Raw genomic sequence first — 16,889 nt, forward strand, 5'->3', positions numbered from 1 at the left:
ATTTTGTTCAACAAGTAGAATTTTTTTATTTAGTTTAAAGGTAGGTGTCAAAATGATTGACACCGCTGTTTTCAATACCTTTCAATACATCATCTTATGAGAATAAAGGCACTGAGCTTTTTCTTAAAATGTTTTGTGAGTTGGAGAACCCATTGGGAGGGATCGTAGACCATTCCTCCATACAGAATCCTTCCAGATCCTTGATATCCTTCGTCTGCACTTCTGTTCTACACTCTTCACTTCAAACCATAGGTTTTCAATAGGTTTCAAGTCCAGAGACTGAGATGGCCATTACAAAATGCTGATTTTGTGTCCAATGAACCATTTCTTTGTAGATTTTGATGTGTGCTTGTGGTTATTGTTTTGCTGGAAGAACCACTTGTGGCCTAGTTCCAGCCTCCTGGCAGAGACCACCAGGTTTTTGGCTAAAATGTCCTGGTACTGGGTAAAGTTTGTGATGTCCTTGACCATAACATCAAAGATCCACCAACATATTTTACAGTAGGTTTGAGGTTATTTTCTGCTCATGTCGACGTTAAACTCAACACTGGTCAAAGAGCTCTATTTCCATGTCATCCAAACAACGTAACCGCCTGGAGTTTCCTAAACGGCGTTGGGACTTGGATTGGAACCAGTGCTTTGGTCAGATGACATGAAAATAGAGCCCTTTGGCCACGCACACCAGTGGTGGGTTTGGCGTCGAAATGATTACTTGTTAAACAAAATATCTTTCTCTGGGAAATGGTATTGGTATAAAATAATATAATTTCCCCATTTTGTGGAGGATACAATATAACTCAGTATCTGTATTATTTTATACAGTTTGTTTTGCTAGTCTTTATCAAGGGTGCCAATCATTTCAGACCCCACTGTACATTAGAGGGCTGGATAGTCAGTCTATATATATCTGTGCTACTCTCCATCCATCCTGCACAGGGTCCGAGCCAAAAGAAAAACTCCCCTTTCAACACCTCATCAGACCTCTATAAATACACACTTCAGGAGGGTAGGATGTGTGTATGTATGTGTGTGTGTGTGTATACGTGCGTGGGTATATGTGTGACGGGGTTGAGAGACACGTTGTTCACATTAACGGAACAGGAAGTGGTGAAATAGCACAGGAAGTGACATCATTGGTCAGTACTGCGCATGTTCCTGGTGTGTGTTTCAGGCATGGCTAAAGTAAAGAAGTGTAGTATGTGAAATGATGTATGATGCATTGTGTAATTATGGTTTGAATTGAGTCTTTATTGTCAGTCCCGCTGTGCAGATTATCAGATGTTTAACATCTTAGGAACCACATCATTATTATATAGCTATCTTCTAAGATGTGGGGCATAACTTCTACATTTGTATTGCTGTTGCTAAAATGTAGAGTTTTTCTAACTAGAGTGTACACTGTGTATATTGCAGTGTAATGTGATGCTGTCTGCCTGTCTGTCCTGCTCTATGTGATGTAGATGGGTCGTCTGGATAAGAACCACCCTTTGGTGACTGGCCATACTGGGCCTGTCCTGGACATCGACTGGTGCCCTCACAACGACAACATCCTGGCATCCTGCTCAGAGGACACCACAGCCATGGTAAGGCTGGCAGCCTGTGTGTGTGTGTTATATCATAGGGAAACATTATAATGTATGAACTGTCAGTGTTTTTTTAAGAACTGGCCCTGGACTGCTGTTCATCTAATGAGCTGTTTAACCAAAGGTCCTGACTCGGTGGTCAGTAATGATCCCATGAGGAGTACTATAGTACTGTAGTGTGGGATGTTAGCCTCGGTGTCCTGCCTAAAACCCTCACTTATAACAAGCGCTGAGGACTCAGGCTTGGCGTGTATGGGAGAATAGAAAGGTGGGTGGTGTTACGGGGACGGCGTGTTAGGTGGAGGGAAGGGGTGCTGCCTGCGGAGGGGTGGGGTGTGGGTGGTCTTGGGCGGGGGGGGGGGGGGGGTTGGGTTGGGTTGTTGGGGTAACGGCTGGTTGGTATTTATAAACATGTGTTAACACAGCTCCCCTGAATACCCCTCTGCCTCATCCACCAATCAGATGACAGAGCCTCTCAGGATGAGCAGGGATGAGATATCAAAGCTGTGTGTGTGTGTGTGTGTGTGTGTGTGTGTGTGTGTGTGTGTGTGTGTGTGTGTGTGTGTGTGTGTGTGTGTGTGTGTGTGTGTGTGTGTGTGTGTGTGTGTGTGTGTGTGTGTGTGTGTGTGTGTGTGTGTGTGTGCAAGGAATGTAGTTTATCAGACCTCCTAGTGCTACAGTCCACCAAGACCTTGCATCACAAGGGCAGCACAAGGACAAGTGTGTGTGTGTGTGTGTGTGTGTGTGTGTTTTATTGCATTCTGGTTTTATCAAATAAGGAACGTGTTGATGCAAACAAGGGATTTTGTGCTAAAGAACACATATAGTATATATTATAGTGAAATCAAGCTAAAGGAGTAGATATCATATGATGATACAGTCAGTAAGATTCAAACCAGAGGTTCTGTCTTGAAGCGGCTGCTTGTGTGAACTAATGATGTACAGTACTGGCTGTTTATGATGACACGTGTTACTACACTGATGCCTTGTGTGTTCTGGAAATGGGATAGATCATGGTGACAGACAGACAGACAGACAGACAGACAGACAGACAGACAGACAGACAGACAGACAGACAGACAGACAGACAGACAGACAGACAGACAGACAGACAGACAGACAGACAGACAGACAGACAGACAGATAGATAGATAGATAGATAGATAGATAGATAGATAGATAGATAGATAGATAGATAGATAGATAGATAGATAGATAGATAGCTAGATAGATAGATAGATAGATAGATAGATAGATAGATAGATAGATATAGGATATATAGATATAGGATATATAGATATAGGATATATAGATAGATAGATAGATAGATAGATAGATAGATAGATAGATAGATAGATAGATAGATAGATAGATAGATAGATAGATAGATAGATAGATAGATAGATAGATAGATAGATAGATAGATAGATATAGGATATATATAGATAGATAGATAGATAGATAGATAGATAGATAGATAGATAGATAGATAGATAGATAGATAGATAGATAGATAGATAGATAGATAGATAGATAGATAGATAGATAGATATAGGATAGATAGATAGATAGATAGATATAGGATAGATAGATAGATAGATAGATATAGGATAGATATATATAGGATATATAGATATAGGATATATAGGATATATAGGATATATAGATAGATAACAGCTGTCCAGGCTTGGCATTGTGACCAGAGAAGAAGGCCTTAGCTGTAATGTCATCCTTTGGATTTCACAGACAAAAAGACTTGGCTTACTGGGCCAGCTAACTTGGCTATCATTAGAGTGTGATTATGTGTGTGTGAAGGGGGGAGAGAGTGCGTGTTTGTGTTTGAAAACACACGCACACACACACACACACACACACACACACACACACACACACACACACACACACACACACAGAGAGAACATTGGTGGTGGGGGGGGGGGGTTGGAGTAGCACATTTAATGTTGAGAATTTTATGTGTCTCCCTGTAGGTGTAACATTGTATTGTGTCCCCCTGTAGGTGTAACATTATTATGTGTCCCCCTGTAGGTGTAACATTGTATTGTGTCACCATGTAGGTGTAACATTATTATGTGTCCCCCTGTAGGTGTAACATTATTATGTGTCCCCCTGTAGGTATAACATTGTACTGTGTCCCTGTGTAGTTGTAACGTTATTGTGTCCCCCTGTAGGTGTAACATTGTATTGTGTCACCATGTAGTTGTAACGTTATTATGTGTCCCCCTGTAGGTGTAACATTGAATTGTGTCACCATGTAGGTGTAACATTATTATGTGTCCCCCTGTAGCTATAACATTGTATTGTGTCAAGTTGATGCAAAGAGTCAATATTTGCAGTGTTCAAATCAAGTCAAAATCACATTTATTTATATAGCCCTTCTTACATCAGCTAATATCTCAAAGTGCTGTACAGAAACCCAGCCTAAAACCCCAAACAGCAAGTAATGCAGGTGTAGAAGCACGGTGGCTAGGAAAAACTCCCTAGAAAGGCCAGAACCTAGGAAGAAACCTAGAGAGGAACCAGGCTATGAGGGGTGGCCAGTCCTCTTCTGGCTGTGCCGGGTGGAGATTATAACAGCACATGGCCAAGATGTTCAAATGTTCATAAATGCATGGTCCAGCATGGTCAAATAATAATAATCATAGTAGTTGTCGAGGGTGCAACAAGTCAGCAACTCAAGCGTAAGTGTCAGTTGACTTTTTCATAGCCGATCTTTGAGAGTATCTCTACCGCTCCTGCTGTCTCTAGAGATTGAAAACAGCAGGTCTGGGACAGGTAGCACGTCCGGTGAACAGGTCAGGGTTCCAGCAGGTCTGGGACAGCAGGTCCCAGAAGGTCTGGGACAGTGTTGACCCTTCTTTTTCAAGACCTCTGCAATCCGCCCTGGCATGCTGTCAATTAACTTCTGGGCCACATCCTGACTGATGGCAGCCCATTCTTGCATAATCAATGCTTGGATTTTGTCAGAATTTGTGGGTTTTTGTTTGTCCACCCGCCTCTTGAGGATTGACCACAAGTTCTCAATGGGATTAAGGTCTGAGGTGTTTCCTGGCCATGAACCCAAAATATCAATGTTTTGTTCCCCGAGCCACTTAGTTATCAATTTTGCCTTATGGCAAGGTGTTCCATCATGCTGGAAAAGGCATTGTTCGTCACCAAACTGTTCCTGGATGGTTGGGAGAAGTTGCTCTCGAGGATGTGTTGGTACCATTCTTTATTCATGGCTGTGTTCTAAGGTAAAATTGTGAGTGAGCCTCTCCCTTGGCTGAGAAGCAACCCCACACATGAATGGTCTCAGGATGCTTTACTGTTGGCATGACACAGGACTGATGGTAGCGCTCACCTTGTCTTCTCCGGACAAACTTTTTTTCCGGATGCCCCAAACAATCGGAAAGGGGATTCATCAGAGAAAATGACTTTACCTCAGTCCTCAGCAGTCCAATCCCTGTACCTTTTGTAGAATACCAGTCTGTCCCTGATGTTTTTCCTGGAGAGAAGTGGCTTCTTTGCTGCCCTTCTTGACACCAGGCCATCCTCCAAAAGTCTTTGCCTCACTGTGCGTGCAGATGCACTCACACCTGCCTGCTGCCATTCCTGAGCCAGCTCTGTACTGGTGGTGCCCCGATCCCGCAGCTGAATCAACTTTGGGAGACGGTCCTGGCGCTTGCTGGACTGTCTTGGGCGCCCTGAAGCCTTCTTCACAACAATTGAACCGCTCTCCTTGAAGTTCTTGATGATCCGATAAATGGTTGATTTAGGTGCAATCTTACTGGCAGAAATATCCTTGCCTGTGAAGCCCTTTTTGTGCAAAGCAATGATGACGGCACGTGTTTCCTTGCAGGTAACCATGGATGACAGAGGAAGAACAATGATTCCAAGCACCACCCTCCTTTTGAAGCTTCCAGTCTGTTATTCGAACTTAATCAACATGACAGAGTGATCTCCAGCCTTGTCCTCGTCAACACTCACACCTGTGTTAACGAGTGAATCACTGACATGATGTCAGCTGGTCCTTTTATGGCAGGGCTGAAATGCAGTGGAAATGTTTTTTGGGGATTCAGTTCATTTGCATGGCAAAGACAGACTTTGCAATTAATTGCAATTCATCTGATCACTCTTCATAACATTCTGGAGTATATGCAAATTGCCATCATACAAACTGAGGCAGCAGACTTTGTGAAAATTAATATTTGTGTCATTCTCAAAACTTTTGGCCACGACTGTAGGTGTAACATTGTATTATGTCCATGTGTAAGTGTAACAATAGAATGGGTGTCTCCATTCAAGTTAATGATGGCATAATGGGTGGACTGGCGGCCATGTTTGGGTGTACCCATAGGAGCAAAGCAGGAAGTAAAAGCTACAGTAGGTTGAAGACATAGAGAATGATAGAGGCCTCTAGTGGCCAGAAGACCGTTATAGCATGGGCAGTGCCATTGAGGACTTCCACCATGGCATATATTATTATATTATATTATTAAAGTAGTCAAAATAGTCAACTGGGATGGGATTATTATGGGTTACAGCCTAAATGGCGCGGCCCATGCTCTCACAGACACTAAAAAATATATCTAATAATAATGGCACAGATATAAAAATGAGTCCTCTATCTTTCTCTATGGTTGAAGATGACTAAGTTTAAGACAACGAGATCTCTCATCCAATGGGTTTTGAGAGGGAGACGAGAAAGGAGGAGAGAAGATGCGAGGAATATGCAATTGAGATTCTCCCCTTTGTTACCTTCAGCCGAGAGTAAAAGCAGGAAGTCAATCTGTGCTGTAATTTGTTGAATCAACTCAACTGACATTACAAAAAATACATTCCATTGCATGAGCCACATCAGTTAGCATCATTTGAATGAATATTCTACATTAACGTGTACATTTTTGCATCACAAAACCAAGCAGCCATTTGCGAATGTACCCGTGATACTGTATATAATGAAGAGACGTTGCCTTAACAATGGGAGACGTTGTCCCAAAGGCGGGGAGGCAGGTGATCTGCTTATCGCTACATTCCCGCGTGGACAAATTTTGACGGGAGGGGATCCTCTTCACTCCGCCTCTTCCTCGCTGCTATGAGTCAACCCTTACATAAATATAGATATGGCATATCTCCATGAGTCTACCAGTCAAATTGCCAGGCTTAGAGGGTCCAAGACTGTTCTAGTTATTCTATTTCTATGGGTGTAACGTTGTTATGTGTCATCCTTTAGGCGTGTAATGTTATATTGTTGGGTGCGTTCGTATATTCACTCTGGGTATCTACTCCGATTTCAGAGCACTCTCCTCTAACTGTGCCTGGAGCGCAGAATAACTGATGAATTTACGAACGCTCAACACCCGTTGAATATGGCCGGTGCCAGTAAACGTCGGCAAAAAAATAGTAATTCAATTGTTGCCAGCAGCACAGTTACAGTCACCAACACTCTGGAAAACATGAAAACAGCCTAACCGGCTCTGCTAGGATGAGTAAAATGGTCAGAGTGATGTGTTCTCTCATTTGTATCTGGAAATAGCTAGCCAACGTTAGCCAGTTAGCTTGGGTGCTTGACTGCCGTGCTCGGATCAACGCTACTCCTCGGCCAGAGCGTCCAGTGTGCGCTCTGAACGCTCCTAGAGCAAAATGCTCTGAATTTGCGAACACCCAGAGCGCACTCTGAGCGCACTCCAGATTGAATTTATGAACGCCCCGAGTGCTCCAGATGGAATTTACGAACACACCCATTGTGTCCTCCTGTAGGTGTAACATTGTATTGTGTCCCCTTATTCAGGGGTTGCACGTTTCGTCACAATATTGTTTGAAACATTCGTTTTAGGACTGATGCCCGACTGAGCATTCTACTCAATGCATTGTCAATTGGCACTGATGAATATTTCCTCAAAAATACATTACTGTGGCTTGGAAATACAATAACATTTCTAAAGGAGACAGATAATTATAGGAAAACCTTTTGCCATTGTGATGTTGCCAGATTGACTTTAGATGCAGTACAACATTAGCTAGCTAGCTATGATTAAGGAGAGACCAATCGGATGTTCGTGCTTCCAGCAATGCTTACATTAGCTAGCTATTTCTGACAAACATTGCTAGCTAATGACAACATTGCCATCAGTCTAAAGTAAATTTGACGGCATGATAATGAGGGCAAAGTTGTTTCCTACTAAATATTTTCCTACTTTAGCAATGTTATTGTATTTCCAGGCGAAACAGTCATTAGCCTCCGTTAGTCTCCGTTAGCCTGCGTTAGCCTCTGTTAGCCTCCGTTCAAAATGACCGCGCTTATCCTGACTTTTGGACACTACTATGGCGGATACACGGCTTGAGAAAGTTCATAACAATGGCATGACGCGACCGTGTTGGAGGTGCAACCTATAGGTGTAACATTGTTTTTCCCCCTCTAGGTGGAACATTATTTTGTGTCCTTCTATAGGTGTAACATTGTTTTTCCCCCTCTAGGTGGAACATTATTTTGGGTCCTTCTATAGGTGTAACATTGTTTTTCCCCCTCTAGGTGGAACATTATTTTGGGTCCTTCTATAGGTGTAACATTGTTTTTCCCCCTCTAGGTGGAACATTATTTTGTGTCCTTCTATAGGTGTAATGTTTTTTTGTGTCCCCCTGTAGGTGTTAAGTTATATTGTGTCCCCCTGCAGGTGTGGCAGATCCCTGACCAGATGGGGACCCGGCCCATATCAGAGCCCATCGTGGTCCTGGAGGGACACTCCAAACGCGTCGGCATTGTCACCTGGCACCCCACTGCACGCAACATACTACTCACTGCAGGTACACACACACACAGACAGACAGACACACAGACAGACAGACAGACAGACAGACAGACAGACAGACAGACAGACAGACAGACAGACAGACAGACAGACAGACAGACAGACAGACAGACAGACAGACAGACAGACAGACAGACAGACAGACAGACAGACAGACAGACAGACAGACAATCATGCATTCACTCACACACTCTCTCACCCTACTCCTCCCTCCCTACCCCCAGGCAGTGATAACCTGATAATAATCTGGAACGTGGGAACTGGCGAGGCGCTCATCTCCATGGACGACCACCCAGACCTCATCTACAATGTCAGCTGGAACCGTAACGGCAGCCTGTTCTGCACCACCTGTAAGGACCGACGCCTCCGTGTATGTGACCCCCGCAAGAGAGAGGTGGTCGCGGTGAGTTGGTGAATGGGGGAGCTGGGAGGGGAAGAAATAAAGATGACGGGGTAAGAGTGAGGTGGTCGAGGTGAGTTGGTGAATGGGGGAGCTGGGAGGGGAAGAAATAAAGATGATGGGGTAAGAGTGAGGTGGTCGAGGTGAGTTGGTGAATGGGGGAGCTGGGAGGGGAAGAAATAAAGATGACGGGGTAAGAGTGAGGTGGTCGAGGTGAGTTGGTGAATGGGGGAGCTGGGAGGGGAAGAAATAAAGATGATGGGGTAAGAGAGAGGTGGTCGAGGTGAGTTGGTGAATGGGGGAGCTGGGAGGGGAAGAAATAAAGATGACGGGGTAAGAGAGAGGTGGTCGAGGTGAGTTGGTGAATGGGGGAGCTGGGAGGGGAAGAAATAAAGATGATGGGGTAAGAGTGAGGTGGTCGAGGTGAGTTGGTGAATGGGGGAGCTGGGAGGGGAAGAAATAAAGATGATGGGGTAAGAGAGAGGTGGTCGAGGTGAGTTGGTGAATGGGGGAGCTGGGAGGGGAAGAAATAAAGATGATGGGGTAAGAGAGAGTTGGTCGAGGTGAGTTGGTGAATGGGGGAGCTGGGAGGGGAAGAAATAAAGATGATGGGGTAAGAGTGAGGTGGTCGAGGTGAGTTGGTGAATGGGGGAGCTGGGAGGGGAAGAAATAAAGATGACGGGGTAAGAGAGAGGTGGTCGAGGTGAGTTGGTGAATGGGGGAGCTGGGAGGGGAAGAAATAAAGATGACGGGGTAAGAGTGAGGTGGTCGAGGTGAGTTGGTGAATGGGGGAGCTGGGAGGGGAAGAAATAAAGATGATGGGGTAAGAGAGAGGTGGTCGAGGTGAGTTGGTGAATGGGGGAGCTGGGAGGGAAGAAATAAAGATGACGGGGTAAGAGTGAGGTGGTCGAGGTGAGTTGGTGAATGGGGGAGCTGGGAGGGGAAGAAATAAAGATGATGGGGTAAGAGAGAGGTGGTCGAGGTGAGTTGGTGAATGGGGGAGCTGGGAGGGGAAGAAATAAAGATGACGGGGTAAGAGAGAGGTGGTCGAGGTGAGTTGGTGAATGGGGGAGCTGGGAGGGGAAGAAATAAAGATGATGGGGTAAGAGTGAGGTGGTCGAGGTGAGTTGGTGAATGGGGGAGCTGGGAGGGGAAGAAATAAAGATGATGGGGTAAGAGAGAGGTGGTCGAGGTGAGTTGGTGAATGGGGGAGCTGGGAGGGGAAGAAATAAAGATGATGGGGTAAGAGAGAGTTGGTCGAGGTGAGTTGGTGAATGGGGGAGCTGGGAGGGGAAGAAATAAAGATGATGGGGTAAGAGTGAGGTGGTCGAGGTGAGTTGGTGAATGGGGGAGCTGGGAGGGGAAGAAATAAAGATGACGGGGTAAGAGAGAGAGGTGGTCGAGGTGAGTTGGTGAATGGGGGAGCTGGGAGGGGAAGAAATAAAGATGACGGGGTAAGAGTGAGGTGGTCGAGGTGAGTTGGTGAATGGGGGAGCTGGGAGGGGAAGAAATAAAGATGATGGGGTAAGAGAGAGGTGGTCGAGGTGAGTTGGTGAATGGGGGAGCTGGGAGGGGAAGAAATAAAGATGATGGGGTAAGAGTGAGGTGGTCGAGGTGAGTTGGTGAATGGGGGAGCTGGGAGGGGAAGAAATAAAGATGACGGGGTAAGAGTGAGGTGGTCGAGGTGAGTTGGTGAATGGGGGAGCTGGGAGGGGAAGAAATAAAGATGACGGGGTAAGAGTGAGGTGGTCGAGGTGAGTTGGTGAATGGGGGAGCTGGGAGGGGAAGAAATAAAGATGACGGGGTAAGAGTGAGGTGGTCGAGGTGAGTTGGTGAATGGGGGAGCTGGGAGGGGAAGAAATAAAGATGACGGGGTAAGAGAGAGGTGGTCGAGGTGAGTTGGTGAATGGGGGAGCTGGGAGGGGAAGAAATAAAGATGACGGGGTAAGAGAGAGGTGGTCGCGGAGAGGTCAAAGGTCACAGTTTCCCAGACCTAGACTCTGTACTCAAAGTGAGTGATTCTTATTTACAATGACGGCATGGCAAAAGGCCTCCAGTGGAGACGGGGGATAATAACAAAACAAAAAAACTATGTAGGACAAAATGGACAACACAGACAGAAGACACTGGCAACAGCACATATACAACAGCAAACAAACAGTGGAATTGTGTGTGTGTGTGTGCAGGCATGTGTGTGTGTGTGTGTGTGTGTGTGTGTGTGTGTGTGTGTGTGTGTGTGTGTGTGTGTGTGTGTGTGTGTGTGTGTGTGTGTGCGTGTGCGTGCAGGCATGTATGTGTGTGTGTGTGTGTGCAGGCATGTATGTGTGTGTGTGTGTGTGTGTGTGTGTGTGTGTGTGTGTGTGTGTGTGTGTGTGTGTGTGCGTGCAGGCATGTATGTGTGTGTGTGTGCGTGCAGGCATGTATGTGTGCGTGTGTGTGTGTGCGTGCGTGCAGGCATGTATGTGTGCATGCAGGCATGTATGTCTGTATGTGTGTGTGTGTGTGTGTGTGTGCAGGCATGTATGTCTGTGTGTGTGTGTGCGTGCAGGCATGTATATGTGTGTGTGTGTGTGTGCGTGCAGGCATGTATGTCTGTGTGTGTGTGTGTGTGTGCAGGCATGTATGTCTGTGTGTGTGTGTGTGTGCAGGCATGTATGTCTGTGTGTGTGTGTGAGTGCAGGCATGTATGTGTGTGTGTGTGTGTGTGTGTGTGCAGGCATGTATGTCTGTGTGTGTGTGTGCGTGCAGGCATGTATGTGTGTGTGTGTGCGTGCTGGGATGTATGTGTGTGTGTGTGTGTGTGTGTGTGTGTGTGTGTGTGTGTGTGTGCGTGCAGGAATGTGTGTTTGTGTGTGTGTGTGTGTGCAGGCATGTATGTGTGTGTGTGTGCGTGCAGGCATGTATGTGTGTGTGTGTGTGCGTGCAGGCATGTGTGTGTGTGCAGGCATGTATGTGTGTGTGTGTGCGTGCAGGCATGTGTGTGTGTATGTGTGTCTGTGCAGGCATGTGTGTGTGTGTGTGTGTGCGTGCGTGCAAGCATGTATGTGTGTGTGTGTGTGCGTGCAGGCATGTGTGTGTGTGTGTGCGTGCAGGCATGTATGTGTGTGTGTGTGCGTGCGTGCAGGTGTGTGTGTGTGTGTGTGTGTGTGCGTGCAGGCATGTATGTGTGTGTGTGTGCGTGCAGGTGTGTGTGTGTGTGTGTGTGTGTGCGTGCAGGCATGTATGTGTGTGTGTGTGCGTGCAGGCATGTATGTGTGTGTGTGTGCGTGCAGGCATGTATGTGTGTGTGTGTGCGTGCAGGTGTGTGTGTGTGTGTGTGTGTGTGTGTGTGTGCGTGCAGGCATGTATGTTTGTGTGAAGTAAAACAACATACTTCCTTACCTTACATCCCAACAAAATAATAAATGCAACATGCAACAATTTCAATCAATCAATCAATCAAATTTATTTATAAAGCCCTTCTTACATCAGCTGATGTCTCAAAGTGCTGTACAGAAACCCAGCCTAAAACCCCAAACAGCAAGCAATGCAGGTGTAGAAGCACGGTGGCTAGGAAAAACTCCCTAGAAAGGCCAAAACCTTCAAATATTTTACTGAGTTACAGTTCATATAAGGAAATCAGCCAATTTAAATATATTCATTAGACCCTAATTTATGGATTTCACATGACTGGAAATACAGATGTGCTTTATTAAGTTCCGCGGCGTTCACATCACTGACAATCTGAAATGGTCCACCCACACAGACAGTGTGGTGAATAACCTCAGGAGACTGAAGAAATGCAGATGCACCATTGAAAACATTCTGTTGGGCTGTATCCCCGCCTGGTACGACAACTGCACTGTCCGCCACCGCAGGGCTCTCCAGAGGGGGGTGTGGTCAGCCCAACGCATCACCGGGAGCACACCGCCTGCCCTCCTTACTCTACCCTGCACCTTAGAGGCTGCTGCCTATGTACATAGACAAGGAGCACTGGTCACTTTAATAATGTTTGCGTACTGTTTTACTCATTTCATACTATGTGTACAGTATATACTGTATTTTAGTCAACTATTGCTGTATATATACTACTCTATCCATGTATTCTTCAGATATACTACATATTCTATCCAAATACTGTCCATAATGTCTATACATCCCATCACACAAATATACAGTATTTATATACACTATATATACAAAAGTATGTGGACACACCTTCAAATTAGTGGATTCGGCTATTTCAGCCACACCTGTTGCTGACAGGTGTATAAAATCGAGCACACAGCCATGCAATCTCCATAGACAAACATTGGTAGTAGAATGGCCTTACTGAAGAGCTCAGTGACTTTCAACGTGGAACTGTCATAGGATGCCACCTTTACAAGTCAGTTCGTCAATTTTGTTTCCTGCTGTACCTGCCTCGGTCAACTGTAAGTCCTGTTATTGTGAAGTGGAAATGTCTAGGAGCAACAACGGCTCAGCCGCGAAGTGGTGGGCCACACAAGCTCACAGAACGGGACCACCGAGTGCTGAAGCGTGTAGCTCGTAAAATTCGTCTGTCCTCAGTTGCAACACACTACCAAGTTCCAAACTGCCTCTGGTAGCAACATCAGTTAATGCTACAGCATACATTCTAGATGATTCTGTGCTTCCAACTTTGTGGCAACAGTTTGGGGAAGGCTCTTTCCTGTTTCAGCTTGCCAATGCCCCCGGGTACAAAGCGAGGTCCATACAGAAATGGTTTGTCGAGATCAGTGTTGAAAAACTTGACTGGCCTGCACAGAGCCCTGACCTCAACCCCATCCAACACCTTTGGGATGAATTGGAATGCTGACTGCGAGTCAGGCCTAATAGCCAAACATCAGTGCCCGACAACACTAATGCTCTTGTGGCTGAATGGAAGAAAGTTCCCGCTGCAATGTTCCAACATCTAGTGGAAAGCCTAGATGTGTTATAGCAGCAAAGGGGGGACCAACTCCATATTAATGCCTATATTTTTGGAATGAGATGTTCGACCAACAGGTGTCCACATACTTTTGGTCATGTAGTGTATATATAAATATTTATACTCCATTGCTCGATCTAATATTTTTATATTTCTTCATTCCATTCTTTTACTTGTTGATTTGTGTGTATTGTTGTGTATTGTTAGATATTACTGCATTGTTGGAGCTAGGAACACAAGCATTTAGTGTGACCACCATTTGCCTCATGCAGCACGACACATCTCCTTCGCATTGAGTTTATCAGGCTGTTGGTTGTGGCGTTTGAAATGTTGTCCCACTCCTCTTCTGTCGTACACGTCGACCCAGAGCATTCCAAACATGCTCATTGGGTAACATGTCTGGTGAGTATGCAGGCCATGGAATAACTGGGACATTTTCAGCTTCCAGGAATTTCGTACAGACCCTTGCGACATGGGACTGTGCATTATCATGCTGAATAAGGTGATGGCGGCGGATGAAAGGCACAACAATGGGCCTCAGGATCTCGTCACGGTATCTCTGTGCATTCAAATTGCCATCGATAAAATGCAATTGTGTTCGTTGTACATAGCTTATGCCTGCCCATAGCATAACCCCACCGCCACCGTGGGGCACTCTGTTCACAACGTTGACATAAGCAAACTTCTCGCCCACACAACGCCATACACACTACGCTGTCTGCCATCTGCCCGGTACAGTTGAAACTGGGGTTAATCCATGAAGACCATACTTCTCCAGCATGACAGTGGCCATCAAGGGTGAGCATTTGCCCACTGAAGCCGGTTACGACGCCAAACTGCAGTCAGGTCAAGACCCTGGTGAGGACGACGAGCACGCAAAAGAACTTCCCTGAGACTGTTTCTGACAGTTTGTGCAGAACTTTTTCAGTTGTGCAAACCAACGGTTACATTAGCTGGCTGGTGTCAGATGATCCCACAGGTGAAGAAACCGGATGTGGAGGTCCTGGGCTGGCATGTTTACACGTGGTCTGCAATGTGAGGCCGGTTGGACGTACTGCCAAATTATCTAAAACGTCGTTGAAGGCGGCTTATGGTAGAGAAACAAACATTACATTCTCTGGCAACAGTTGTGGTGGACATTCCTGCAGTCAGCATGCCAATTGCACACTTCCTCAAAACTTGAGACATCTGTGGCATTGTGTTGTGTGACTGCATATTTTAAAGTGGCCTTTTATTGTCCCCAGCACAAGGTGCACCTGTGTAATGATCATGCTTTTTAATCAGCCTCTAGATATGCCACAAGTGTCAGGTGGATGGATTATCTTGGCAAAGGAGAAATGCTCACTAACAGGAATGTAAACAAATTTCTGCACAGAATTTGAGATAAATACATTTTTTTTATATGTGGAACACTTCTGGAATCATTTATTTCAGCTCATGAAACATGGGACCAACACTTTACATGTTGCGTTTATATTTTTTGTTCAGTGTAGATATTTAGTCCAAATCGTGTAGGCCTAGACTCAATGGGACTGCTTGTGCTTTCATAGAAGCCATGATGAGCCCTCTTTCTACCTCGATGGGTGCTCTGAATTCTGTTAGTGATGTCTGGCTTGTCCGTTCTGTCCAATAGGAGAGGATGGCTCCACACGAGGGGATCCGACCGATGAGGGCCATCTTTACCAGAGACGGAAACCTGTTCACTACCGGCTTCACTAGGATGAGCCAGAGAGAGCTGGGCTTGTGGGACCCGGTAACACACACACACAAATACACACAAGCACACACAAATATATACACACACACACACACACACACACACACACACACACACACACACACACACACACACACACACACACACACACACACACACACACACACATGGACACACATGCATGCACCCTCACTCGTCAATCCTCTTGAAGGACAGTGAACATCGGTCCAATGAATTCCTCTCGTCCCTCTCCTCTCATGTTGTCCTTCTTTGCTCTGTTCCTACCAGACAAGTTTTGAGGAGCCTATTGCACTGCTGGAGTTGGACACAAGTAACGGTGTGTTGTTACCATACTACGACCCAGACACCAACATGGTTTACCTCTGTGGAAAGGTATAAACACACACACACACACGCACGCACGCACGCACGCACACACACAGTAACAGTATTATCCATTACCTTGATACCACTACTATAAATCCTCCCCTCTCCTCCTCTAACCCTCTTCTTTCCTCCCCTCCCTTCTCCCCCTCCCCCTCTCCTTTCCCCCTCCCCCCTCCTCCCCTCTCTCCCCCCCCTCTTCTTTCCTCCTCTCCCCTCCCTTCTCCCCCCTCTCTTTTCCTCCTCTCCCCCTCTCCTTTCCTCCTCTCCCCTCCCTTCTCCCTTCTCCCCCCTCTCTTTTCCTCCTCTCCCCCTCTTCTTTCCTCCCCTCCCCTCCCTTCTCCCCCTCCCCCTCTCCTTTCCTCCTCCCCCTCTCCTCCCCTCCTCCCCTCTCTCCCCTCCCTCTCCTTTCCTCCTCTCCCCTCCCTTCTCCCTTCTCCCCCCCTCTCTTTTCCCTCCTCTCCCCCTCTCCTTTCCTCCTCTCCCCTCCCTTCTCCCTTCCCCCCTCTCTTTTCCTCCTCTCCCCTCCCTTCTCCCTTCTCCCCCCCTCTTTTCCTCCTCTCCCCCTTCTCCTTTCCTCCTCTCCCCTCCCTTCTCCCTTCTCCCCCCCTCTCTTTTCCTCCTCTCCCCCTCTCCTTTCCTCCTCTCCCCTCCCTTCTCCCTTCTCCCCCCCTCTCCTTTCCTCCTCTCCCCTCCCTTCTCCCTTCTCCCCCCCTCTCCTTTCCTCCTCTCCCCTCCCTTCTCCCTTCTCCCCCCTCTCTTTTCCTCCTCTCCCCCTCTTCTTTCCTCCTCTCCCCTCCCTTCTCCCTTCTCCCCCCCTCTCTTTTCCTCCTCCCCCCTCTCTTTTCCTCCTCTCCCCCTCTCCTCCCCTCCTCCCCTCTCTCCCCCCTCTCTTTTCCTCCTCTCCCCCTCTCCTTTCCTCCTCTCCCCTCCCTTCTCCCCCCCTCTCTTTTCCTCCTCTCCCCCTCTCCTTTCCTCCTCTACCCTCCCTTCTCCCTTCTCCCCCCCTCTCTTTTCCTCCTCCCCCCCTCTCTTTTCCTCCTCTCCCCCTCTCCTCCCCTCTCTCCCC

The 16,889-nt window shown here is 46.7% G+C and overlaps 1 protein-coding gene across 2 annotated transcripts in view; it reads left to right on the forward strand.

The window, feature by feature from the left end:
* coro6 (coronin 6) overlaps nucleotides 1-16,889 on the forward strand; it is a 78,595-nt gene that overhangs the window by 36,265 nt on the left and 25,441 nt on the right. For both annotated transcript variants that reach the window (XM_045690171.1, XM_045690172.1), the window contains exons 3-7: nucleotides 1,461-1,583; nucleotides 8,258-8,387; nucleotides 8,617-8,795; nucleotides 15,353-15,472; nucleotides 15,725-15,829. In XM_045690171.1, the coding sequence (XP_045546127.1) occupies nucleotides 1,461-1,583; nucleotides 8,258-8,387; nucleotides 8,617-8,795; nucleotides 15,353-15,472; nucleotides 15,725-15,829 (657 nt within the window). The remainder of the gene's footprint in view (nucleotides 1-1,460; nucleotides 1,584-8,257; nucleotides 8,388-8,616; nucleotides 8,796-15,352; nucleotides 15,473-15,724; nucleotides 15,830-16,889) is intronic.

The sequence above is a fragment of the Salmo salar genome, chromosome ssa11 (genome assembly GCF_905237065.1).
Source record: "Salmo salar chromosome ssa11, Ssal_v3.1, whole genome shotgun sequence".
NCBI lineage: Eukaryota > Metazoa > Chordata > Actinopteri > Salmoniformes > Salmonidae > Salmo > Salmo salar.